This window comes from Protomyctophum bolini, assembly GCF_963924005.1.
Source record: "Protomyctophum bolini genome assembly, chromosome: 14".
Classification (NCBI taxonomy): Eukaryota; Metazoa; Chordata; class Actinopteri; order Myctophiformes; family Myctophidae; genus Protomyctophum; species Protomyctophum bolini.
In genome coordinates this window covers 38411178-38423609 of record NC_137875.1, presented here as the reverse complement: position 1 = coordinate 38423609, position 12432 = coordinate 38411178, and the positions used below count along the sequence as shown (strand labels likewise).

The 12432-nt window shown below is 41.1% G+C and overlaps 1 protein-coding gene across 3 annotated transcripts in view; it reads right to left on the bottom strand.

Annotated features, from left to right (window-relative positions):
- The window catches only part of LOC308327971 (atlastin-2-like), a 35372-nt gene that overhangs the window by 19709 nt on the left and 3231 nt on the right, over window positions 1-12432 (bottom strand). For all 3 annotated transcript variants that reach the window (XM_080781629.1, XM_080781628.1, XM_080781627.1), the window contains exons 2-3: window positions 4423-4607; window positions 2649-2873 (exon numbers count right to left, since the gene is read on the bottom strand). In XM_080781629.1, coding sequence (XP_080637755.1) covers window positions 2649-2873; window positions 4423-4607 — 410 coding nt within the window. The remainder of the gene's footprint in view (window positions 1-2648; window positions 2874-4422; window positions 4608-12432) is intronic.

Sequence of the window (12432 nt, the reverse complement as noted above, 5' to 3'; positions counted from 1 at the left end):
CAAGATAGCCTTCCCCAGCTGAGGTCTGGTCTGGTCTGTTTTTAACCTAGCACTGACATTTTACTTGCCTTTTTTTTAGTTTTTGTTTCTTGAATTAAACTTGTTCCTACCGTTTTATGTAAAGCGTTTTGGGTACTTAGAAAAGCGCTATATAAATCTGAGCTATCATTATTATCAGTGCTTACATTTCTCCGGTAGCTGTAGAGGGCGTTCCGCCACCCCAAATGCACATTACAATATACAATAAGTCTCTATTATTATTTTTAGTTTCATTTTCATTGTCAACTAGGCTTCGTCCTCGTCATAGTTACTTCTATTTCCAGTACGATTCCAAAATAAAATATGTACAAACAAAAAAAAACACTCTTATTTTGAAATGTGTGCCCGTTTTGAGAGGAAATAGGTGGCTATAGAACCCCGGTGTGAGGCTTGACGCCTCACTGTTGACGGTGCCGGGTGCGTAAAAAAAAAAAAAAACGTCTCGTCTCGACTTTTGCAATTTGCATCGGTTGTCGTTCGTTGCACATGGAATATGGAACTTTGATACTTTTATGGAGCAATAGATTCACTGCTACTTGGAGTTTATAGCCTTGGGGACAGCATGCGTTTTGTTTTCAATACAAAATGGTGAGTTGAGTAACAGTTATTGTGCACAGAACTGACTGCATTGCCAAATCTCGCAAAGACACTCGGCTTTACAACATGGCTGGATCAGAATATCATAACGCTTGCTTTGATGGGCCCAGGAAAGAAAGAAAAAAAGACTAGTACAGAATTAAGTAGCAGTAGCATTATTGACTTGTCATCGGAGGAGGAGGCCGGAGGAGGAACTTGGATAAGGACAACAACAACATGCAGGTATTTAGCATTGCATACTTGTTCTGATGATGGGCCACCCTAACTTGTTATACTGCATTTTATACAGTATGTAATATAACGTTGAGCCGCTGTGCCAACTGAACTGCGAAAAAACTAAGCGTAGGATGCAGAAGGTGATTGCCGACCCCTCCCACCCTGCCTGCAGTCTTTTCGCACCCCTGCCCTCAGGTAAGAGACTCTCCGGTCTCTAAAGTGCAATACCTCCCGCTTTAAGAACAGCACTTATCCCGAGGCTGTTCGCCTCCTGAATGCTGACCCCCTTTTCACTCACTCACTCACTTTACAGCGTGAAGATGCTTTGTAAAAACGATGAACTGCGATGAATTGCTATTTATTTGTTCAACATGAATTGTAACGTTTTGCATTCTTCTTATTTATTGGTCCCCCTCATATGATGTTTGTATCTTGTTCTACTGTCTGATTATGTAATGTGTATATGTGTCTTTTTGAATGTCTGTTTTTAGTGCACTGAAACAAATTCCAATCAACTCTGTTGACATGGCAATAAAGTCTTGAATCTTGAAATGCCTACTGTAGTTGTGTGTTGTGAGCCGGCAGGCCCCTTGTGTAAACTGCTGCTGCAAATGTTATCGATTGACTGATTGGACATTTTATTCAGTTTATGTAGAATGGGTACAGTTCAAACTAAAGTAGCCTACACAGGTCAATACAAAATCTGCTGCTACGAGTTTTCTGGTATGAAACCAGAAAAAGAAAAAGACTCGTTACTTCAGGGTCTTCCATTTTCAATTCATCAGAACATTTAAAGACGTATAAAAACGTCTGTATGCCTACTCTATTGTGTTCCGATGGGTGGGCTGGCTGTTGGTTGTGCTAAAAAAAAATGTAAAAAAAAAAAACTGGATAAAAAACTAATTTTGCGCGTGCACGCACCCGAGCTCCGGCACCTAAGAATTTAGAAATTAAGCACTGATTATTATCATTTGTGTTAACATAAAACAAATAATCTACAAGCTCACAACGCATCGCACCTTGTAGAGTAGACAGTCTAATTTCAAATATCCAATGTAATGGGTTTAACCCATTTTGGGCAGGAACCCCTTTTGGTGGTTCAAGCATTCTGTTATACTTTAGCTATTGAAACATAGCAGATCTACAAGCTCATAGCGCGCCACAGAGTGGCGAGCTATGAACTTGTAAGTCTGCCATTTTTGAAACATCTTAAAAATGCGGCACAAATCTTTGAATATGTATATATTCTTTCAGAGCGAACGTTTTTTTTTATTTCGACGTCAGGCCTAAATGGGTTAACAGGACCCACCAACGAAAGATCAATGGATGGACATTATTGAGGAACTGTATTCTATGGAAAAACTAACATTCATACTGAGACTACAAGAGGATAAATTCTATTAAAAAAAATGGGAAAAGTGGAATCTCTTCCCTCAGCCTAGCGATATTGCAATAGGATTTCATTGAATGTTTGTTGTAATATGAAAAATGCAGCCTTTTTTCTTTTACTTTTTGTCTTTTTCTTTTCTTTTCCTTTCCGTATAGTTTAGTTTGTTGTGTTTTCTTGTCTGTTCTTCCTTCAATAAAAATTAAGTGGAAAAAAAAAAGTAGTAAAGTGCTCATGTGGTGGCTTCTTTAGGGGCTTGTTTCCATAGAAAACTAAATCTGGCAACACCAGTGATTACTGTGTGTGTGTGTGTGTGTGTGTGTGTGTGTGTGTGTGTGTGTGTGTGTGTGTGTGTGTGTGTGTGTGTGTGTGTGTGTGTGTGTGTGTGTGCGCGTGTGAAGCGTCTGACCTGGTTGAGCATGTAGCGCAGCATGAAGTCCAGCAGGAAGGACTTGCCCTTGCGGAAGGCTCCGGCCACAGACACCACCACCACGTTGAGGTCCTTCACGTGGTCCTGGAGCAGGATCTTCTCCAGCGCCGCCGTGTCCAGCTCAAAGTTGTGCTCGTCTTCGTCGGCCAGCACGATCTGGACGGGCCCGGGCTTGGGCGGCGCCTCCTCCTCCACCACCCTCATCTGAGGGGAAAACACGGTTATGAAAATGTCGTTTTTTTTTTTTTTTTTAAACACATGCAGCATTCTAAATCATAGCCGATTTTTGTCCTGTATATTCCGAAAAGGCATTGAATTATTAAAATGCATTCACATTTTTCTGTTATCATTCGAGTCCTCTTGTGGAGACATATTTAACCCATTCTGACCCGAGATCAGATTCTATACAAATGTCTTCTACATCCTGACAGTTTTCTGAAAAAGCTATGTTTGTGTCAGCCGTTCAAAAAATAGCAGACCTACAAGCTCGTAGCGCGCCACTCGGTGGCGCGCTATGAGCTTGTAGATCTGCTATTTTTAAATAGCTAAAGCATAATATGATGCTAACACCAAAAGGGGTTCCCGCCCCAAAATGGGTTAAAGCTGCTGTAAGTGAATCAGGGGGTACAGGACCATTTGGTTGCTTCACGCTTGAGACGTTTGAACGCGAATATGGCATATATTATGCAGAAGAGGCTATATTCTGCATAACTTGCCATATATTGGCGTAATAAGTCAATATGTTTAAAATGAAACCATAGCGCCACCATTAAGACTTTTCATGTCGCACACCCCCTAGAAGGCGCTCACGCACCACAGTTTGGGAACCACTGCTTTAGAACATTCTAATGCAGGAAGGGCTGCGATTTTTCCATTACCGGTACTTTTTTCCCCATTTCTTTCTTTCTTCTATTTGAAAGTGAAATATCCCTTTAAAAAGGAAGCAATTGTTACTTTGACTTATAGGGCTACATGCTTTGTATATGCTTTGAGAGCCTTTAGCCTATATTTGTGCCTTGGCTTGAGCACAGCGTGTGCTTTGGATTGTGAGATAAAGAAACCAAAAGAGGCCAAAAGACAAAAAAAAAATGAAGATATTCTTTCCATTTTACATTCTCTACATTTGTGCAGTTCCTGCGAAGAGGCTTTATGTGCCAGTTCTGACCACCTAGAAACAGTTTAGCTGCTCATAAAGAAAAAAATGATTTGAATAAATAAAATGTTATGTTTAAACGGCGCTATATTCCGATAGCATTTACTGCGATAGTGCGTTTGTTCAGTAACGGGAGTCTCCATGTCTCTCCAGATCTTTATTAAACATAAAATGTATTTGCAGGTTGGGGTACCAATTTTATCCAAATCAGGAGAGAGAACTTGATACAGAGATTAAACGAGTGAAATTGGAAGTCATGTCAAGTCAAGGGGAACACAATCAAATTTAAATCCCTGTACCGTGTGTGTTTGGTCGTCGTTGTTCATTCTGCTGAAATGAGTGCGTTTCGCTTTTTTTTCTTTCTTTTTTAACTAAAATAGCTGTTGGTCCATTGTGGTCTATGGCAATGAAGCGATGTTCCCTAGAAATGCTCTGAACGGGACATTCGTTTACAAATGTTTTGGTTGCTAAACACTGTGACAATGGACTGTGTCAGTCCATTGTCATTTGGTCCCAAGTTGGTTGGGGGGGAAGTCCCATAAAGAGAACACAAGGGAAGGTGGTAAGAATAGAGCAGTGTCCTTTAGTAGAAAGCATCACCTCTTCCTCCTGGACCTCTTCGTCTGGCGAGGGGGTCAACCCTGCGTCCGTGCCCGAGTCAGAGTCCAGTGTGAGCAGTAGCCGCTTGCGCTTGCGCCCCTCATCCCCGTCCACGTCCTCGGGCCGCGCCAGCGGAGCCCTCTGCTTGCGCCGGGCAACGGGGACATCCTCCACCCCGCTCACGCCTGCCAGAACAAAACAACAAAGTGAGATGGATAAGACGACGACGACAACGACAACTTAGGGAATATACTGCATGGCATCAAAGGGAAATTTGTCGGTCACAAAAGAAAAGAGAGAGAGAGAGAGAACAGGAGACTCGTCTGACCCCAATAGTAAAAAAAGATGGTTTATCGTGTTTAATTTTTTTGAAACCGTGCAGCAGTCTGGAATTAGTTGGGTCATGTTGTTGTTGGGAATGATTCCAAAACAAACAACATTCTGCACTAGGGCTACATTGGTTGTTATCCATCTAGGTCAGATTCTGAAATAGCACTGAATGGAAATCCAAAAAAGGGGGCAGAGAAAGGGATGGGAACGGGACGTTATGAAAAGGGATAACGATAACGTTTCACATCTTCTGTAGTTTTTCCCTTTGCTTTCTGTGAAATGAAGAGTCTGAAGAACAACGCTATACATGGCCAGGTGGCAGAGGCTTTATGCTTAACCCATTTTGGACTGGAAAAAAAGGATTCTAAATCCTAAAAAAAAAAGAAAATCTGAAAAACGTTTCTATGTCAGTGGTGCTCAATCTTTTTCATTTCAAGGACCCCCAGAATTATTATTATCTATTGGGCCACGGAACCCCATCTCAAAATATGTAGTTCGAGGGACCCCCCAGAAGCAAATATTTTAGTTAAAAATGTTCGCTCTGAAAAGACTGAAATATATATACAGTATGCAATCATTTCAATGATTTGCGCCACATTTTAACGATTACAAAAAAATACAAATAGCAGACCTACAAGCTTGTAGCTCGCCAGAGTGGCACGCTATGAGCTTGTAGATCTGCTATTTTTCAATAGCTACTGTATACCGCCGTAGTCAACGTTAACACAAAAAAAAGGAACATTTTACATTGTTGTCTGTAACAACCAGCAAATATTTATCAACATGGAAGACGTCAATATTCTATGTAGCAGCATCACAATATTAAAATGATACTGTACTCTAATGTTGACTTGAATAAAGCCAGCACTCCCTAATAAAAGTGCAATATAAAAAACAGCAAGCCTGTACATGACTAGGCTATCCACTGAACAGGTAGGACAAGTATCACACACTGCTCATTGAGCCACACACTGGCACTCGAGCGTGTGTGATTGTAGCAATGTGTGGGGTGGCACCACTACCAACCAACCCAAAAACTCAGCTTCTGCTAAACAAAGTATAAAAACAGCGCCCTTTACTGTGGTGTTTATATGACCAAGTACCAAGACATCCTTAACCATTATAAGCATTATAATTTAGCCATTGAAAAATGGCAGATCTACAAGCTCATAGCGCAGCTTGTAGGTATGCCATTTTTGAAAAATCTCTCAAATGTGGCGCAAATCATTGAATATATATTTCAGAACATTTTTAACTAAAATATTTGCTTCTGGGGGGTCCCTGAAACTACATATTTTGAGATGGGGGTCCGTGGCCAAATAGGTCCTTGACATGAAAAAGGTTGAGCACAACTGAGATAGAATTTTTTTTTTCAGATTTATTTTAGGATTTAGAAGCCTTTTTAAATTTTTTAATCGACCTTTTTTAATACAACAGAAACCTGAGATCAATGGGCAATATACATTTTAATATTCATGGTAGGACGTCAATACGACATCATAGTACCGATGTCAGACTTGGAAGTACAACGGGTACAACGATTGATTGTTGCATAACCAGACGGTGCATTCATTCCACAGGCACCGGTCTCATTCCAAAGCTCATCGGCCTAGTAAGTGAAAGAGAACTTAGGGGTCAAAACCCCACACAGTCTGGTTGTGTGTCCTTAAAATCACTGATGGGCAAATGGATGGCAAAATGGCTCGCGGACGGTCCGGACTCGTTTTTAGTGGTTTACAAAGTCAGTGGTTTCGTCCACAGGCCCCTAGTCCATTCTGGAGACAAGGCTACAGTAATGTTCACTTCACGCAGAGTGGGACACCTTCTGCTGTTGATGTTATTTTCCCTCTCTGCCAGTTCTAACCGGGCCTATAGGGCCAAAAGGGTGCTGTGATCCTGGACAGATATCAGGATGACACACAAACAAAAACACCACCTGTCGCAAACCACAGCTCCACAGAGTGGGAGTGGCTGGATTGGCGAGTGCCTGTACACAGTATGTTGAGTTTGACACGCCACTCCCTGTGATGTCATGCACAAGCACAACTGCACAAAAAGTTAGGCTAAAACCATTTTAGATAATCTTAAGACCTATTGAGTACAGTAGTGCATGATGGAACCCCCAGAAAGGTCCACAGATGGGTCCAGTTGATGCAAAATGCACCCCATTAGCATCACTGAAGTGTTCATATACCTCATACGGCCCATGTGACCCAACCATCACTTAATGCGACCCGCAGGTTAATATCAGAATACCGATATATTATCGATTTCAGCGGTTACAATTCCAAATATGCAAACATGACCCGCTTTAATTACTTAACATGCAGCCCGTTAAATTAATCGTCTAGCCTGCAGCCATTTTGAAGATGCGCGCACATTCACTTGCATTCAATGGTCCGCGTTCAAATGCCTGTAATGTCGTGAAAACAAGGTTTTGCCGACAGCAGGCGCTGTGATACCAATATTCTTTTTTTTGTCATTGTAACATTACGGATATTTGGCTCTTCAAAATAAGTGTTGCGGGCGATAAAACCTTGGCAATACGCGATTTGCGGCAAGACGGTTAAGTCTATATGTAGCTTAATGACTAGTATTAAAATGTTAGTCTTTTTTTATATCCAATGTATTCAGCATTTAGTTCATAAAGTTAACCATTATAACTAAATGCATTTGAAATTAAAGAATTTTTACTTTTCAGGATTCCAATTAAAAAAAAATAGCAAAAACAAATTCAGGATTTCAATTAAATAGCAAAAATAGCTGATCTACAAGCTCAAAACGTGTCGCAGTGCTATGACATATTATTAGGTTTATGCACTCTGGAGTGAGTGTGGAACTATAGTGGCCATCTAGTTTTCCACCCCTGATATACCTGAAATATTATATCGCAACCCTCTGGCAAACATAATTGTCATTAATTATAAAGCAAGTCAGACATAAACAGCCCATCGGTCTGTCAACTGATAATGTCGCCCAAGGCAGGTATGCTTGTTCTACAAGCCTGCTCAGAACATAAATTAGGCTTCACGACTTCTGACTTTTAGGCATTAGTCTCATATAGAAAACGAGACATTAGAATCCGATATCCAAAGTTAAACAAGGTGTCTCTCCAAAATATGGACAATTAGGGACGCCCTGATCCCATCTGTAAGATTAATAGGGCTTAACATAATATTGCAATTTTAAGCAGTTTCTTTTGCATTGTAGCTTATTAGGCAGCATGCACCACCTTGAAAAAGTAGTAGCAATCATTACTTATGATCAGTTCTAAATAGATTGTGATTTAGAAAGATAGAAATAGTGAGTATATATATAAAGCATTTTGACGAAGCCTACACAGCGAAACGTGTCGTGCAATTATTATTTTTTAAATGAAGAAAATATAATCTTGTTCTGAGGGTCTCTGGAGTGTGTGTACACACACACACACACACACACACACACACACTAAAGTAGTCCACCATTACCTAAATTTGATTCATTTTAACAAATTGAATGTGCTGGAAAATGTGCTGGTGCTATAAAAGCACAAAGCCGGACAGGCAAAGCAATGCTGCCTGTGGTCTGTGGTCTGCACCTACAAAAACAGCATGACTATTCTGCTCAGCACACCAATTAGGCCTGGACATTTCCCCGAGTGTGAGGCAGCATGTCACAGGTTGCCGTCATGGCCAGAGCAACCCTCAGCATGATGAAGTGGCACTGTAGCCACAGAGAGGATAAACACAAAGACACCATTCTGCTGGGATTGCAAGCATTCTGTATTGCAGCAGCAGAGAGAGAGAGAGAGAGAGAGAGAGAGAGAGAGAGAGAGACAGAGTGAGCGCGATACAAGCCAGTTGAGTATACAAGCCAGTATGTTAGCTATAAACTCCACCCCTCTAAATCATAAACGACTATTAGTTTTTCCCCCCCCAATACCTACTCATTGAACTCATGTGTGATATATCGAGCGCAAGGCTATGACTGTCCTATCCGTCAGCTTGTACTAATTTGGGCTACAAGTTAAAATTAGATGCTTCATTTCTTATCTTGTTGAAGCATTGAGCAGATGTTTTTCCTGGCTGCCCTAATGGTGCGTTCACACGAGGCATATGCAAAGATGCAAAGATCACAGAAGACAGAATATTTGTCGCTTTCGTTCGTATATCACTGCTCACGCGGTCGCCAACGGCATCAAGCGTGCGTCCGTAGTGACGTGTGTCGGAGGCTCGGCAGCTGGCGGGGGAGTTGAGAAGAAGAAAAAAAAACAACATCAAGCATGTAGCTTTGCATCCGGAAGTTGAACCCAGCTCAGCTTCAATTTGTATCTTTTGCAGCAGCTACAAATGTCGATTTTCTTCGTAGCTACACGTCGCTGGCTTCCACTTACATTGAATGCATCTGCCCATGTGAACGCAACAGAAGTTCCACACACACACACACACACACACACACACACAGGTCAAGGGAATGATACAAGGCTGTGGGACAGCCGGTGAAACTCGTCACCATCAGTGGCTTTGCTACATAATGTGGGCTTGTAGATTGGTTATTCTCAATGAAGAGATTTGGTGTCGAGCAAAAAACACAAAAGCAAAGCGCTGTACCAACAATAAAAGCCCGGTGAAGCACAATAAACAAAAATACTGAGTTACAAACATGGGTTAAAAGTGGAATACAAATGTGTTTTAAAAAGTGGTGGAGGCCAGCCTGATGTGGGTGGGCAACTTGCTCAAAGGTTTGGGGGCTTAAATCAGAGAAGGCCCGTTCACGATAGGCCTGCACTCTTTACACCAGTCTACAAATACTGAATAGTGCACCTCAAGTCATCTTAAGGTTGAGAGGTTCAGTTAACAATATTAAACCCGTTTTATTATTTATTGAAATACTATTAAATGGGCGCCCATGCCACACCCGCTGGCTTAGTGGTCCAGGCGGATGCCACATATAGGCTCTGGCCTGGCAGCGTGTCGCGTGTTCGAGTCCCGTTCATCACAACCTTTGCTGCATGTCTCTCCCCCTTTCCTGTCCGTCTTCACTGTAACTATCAATGAAGGCACAAAAGTCAAAAAACTAATCTTAAAAAATATATATATATATATAATATATACTATTAAATACACTTTAATAAAGAGTAAGAAAACAAACCTATGACGTGAGGTTTGATCTAATACAGTTTAGAAATGTAATTATCTGAATCACTCAGATAAAAATGGGGGAGGAAAATATCACACCCGTGTGAAGTGAGGGGCACTCTTATCATCTTACAACAGCAATTACAACATAATGTTTGTTTAAGCAACGCGTGCTAATGTTTGTTTTAGTCCTCAAAACAAACACTACATTTCTCTTTATTGTCTATGGCGTTTTCTTAAACAAGCATCGTTGAACTTGAAAGACAAACATTAAAGCTGTATATAGGAGGCGCTAGTGCCCCTCAAAAAGTAAAAATAGAATCCATAGACTGGAGCCCTACATTATCAGGGATGGGTACACTACTACAGGAGTGGACCCTGTGCTACAATCTATCTTGCATTGTCCCTTCCTTTTCTAAGCAGTGTCTATCTTTAACTATGCAGGCCAAGTAGAGTGAGAGAGCGACTGGGCAAGCTAGCCTACATCTCAGCTCTGTATCCCAAAACAGCTCTCCTCCCCAGACTCGTGCACTATATCTGAGGCAGATCTTGTTGAAGGCCAGGTCCACCCACCACTGTTAAGTCAGCTATCTAAATATGTTATGTTCCACCAGTTTTAAGGGTACTTTTCCACTGATTTGTATGAGGCTAGGTTGGTACAATAATTCACCAGTCATTAGATTTTTGTAGGTGAATTTAAAATGTGCACTCATCAACTGTTGTGAGGATGCAGATTCTCAGTACTCAAGTTATTCTAGGAAAACATAAAATATAGTATGCATGACTGACGACACGACACCAGACCTCGTTTCACGTTTTCATTGCTATTCAAAACAGGGGTAGTCTGGCAATTTTGTAGGTAAAGAGAACACTGCCATTAAGCAAAAAACAATCAACTGCTTCTTCTGCTCATGCACTGGCCCCCTCCTCTGTTGCAGATGAAGATCAATGCTAAATCAAAGGGTTTCCATTAACTGGGCTCCTGCAGCCTCATGGATTGTCAAGTTAAACTCATTTGAACAACAGGCTGAAAGCAAATCATATGGATGTTTTCAAGGCTACTTTTACTTAGCCACAGGCCTCTGGAGAATGAGGTTGTGAAAGAGCGCAAGGGAGCAACTACAGCCTATTGAGATGCAGGCACACAATTCCTTGCCCCACACACACACACACACACGTGGTCGACTTGATTCGGCTTCTCTGGATGCAAGTCAAGCAGGGCAAACTTCAACTGCGCCAAGCTAAGAGAGATTTGAGTCTGTGCTCAGAGGACAAAGTGCAAATTAAGAACGGCCAGAGTGAGTGTGTGTTACAGTGGCTGTTACGACAGAGCCAGCAGGCCTGTACAAAACAAGACAAAAGTGGTATTACGATATGGGCAGGGTTATGGGGTACTGTTGTTGAAACAATATGGTACTTGGGATTTGGTACCAGTACGCAACAACAGTAGCTTTTCCTGGTACAAAGTTTGTGGACACACTACCAAAAGCTGGATAAGGAGGGGCTAGCACCCCTCTAAAACGTAATTTTCAGTTTTTTAATATACATATATATATATATGGGCAAATCAATTAAATATAGTTATTTCAAATGTAAATTCTATTGTAACACGCCTGTATGGAAATAATTTTCACTTGGAATTACACTATTTATCCAAACAAACGATGGTGGAAGCACATAGCTTTGCTCAAGGACCCAAATGGTGTCAAACTGTGCGTTTTCCAACACCATTACCCTCTGTCAATTTATACACATTCCTTTATGGGGTAAACTTTTGATTTCAGGTTAAGAGAGTGATGCAATTGCAAGACAGTGTTGAGCATCACGTACAGCCATTCAGAGAAATTTGTTTTAACACATTTTCGAGGTACCACAATTAAGCACAGATTAGAGCTAATGGAATTAAAGAAAACAAATATATATATATATATCACAGTATTATTTTGGTAAATACTGAGACCATGATTATTTAATATGAGTACATGTAAACTGTTTTTTCTTCGTATTGCCTTGAGGTGACTCCAGACACACACCATGTAACAATAACAAGATTTGTCAGACTCCTTGAAACCCAAATTCAGAGAATTCTCGAGGTACGAAAATGAAGCACAGATTAGGGCTGCTGGATTAACAATATTTGTTGTTTTTCCCACAGTGGCCAGTGGCCCAAACGCAAACAACTGAATTGGTTTTACCTTTTTTGGCTCAAACTGGACTAAACAATACATCCCAGTCTATTTGGATTTAGAGAGTGGTTCAAACAAACCACTGTAAATTAAACCGGGGTTGGGGGGGGGGGGGGGGGGGGGTGTATGTAATGGATTTAACAAGACAAAATGAGAGCATCATTGCCAAACATAATAAAGCGCAAACATCCTGTCTTCATTATCATGTTTTCATAATCATTGAAAGCCAGAATACCTGAAAATAATTGATTAATTGAGCAGCTCGAGCCATAATGATGTAAAGTCCCACATCCTTTGTTTCCCGTTCGAACCTGCTGCTGAGCCAATCAGAAGAAGCTATTGGAAAATGTAACCTGGGACTACAGTTATGCACA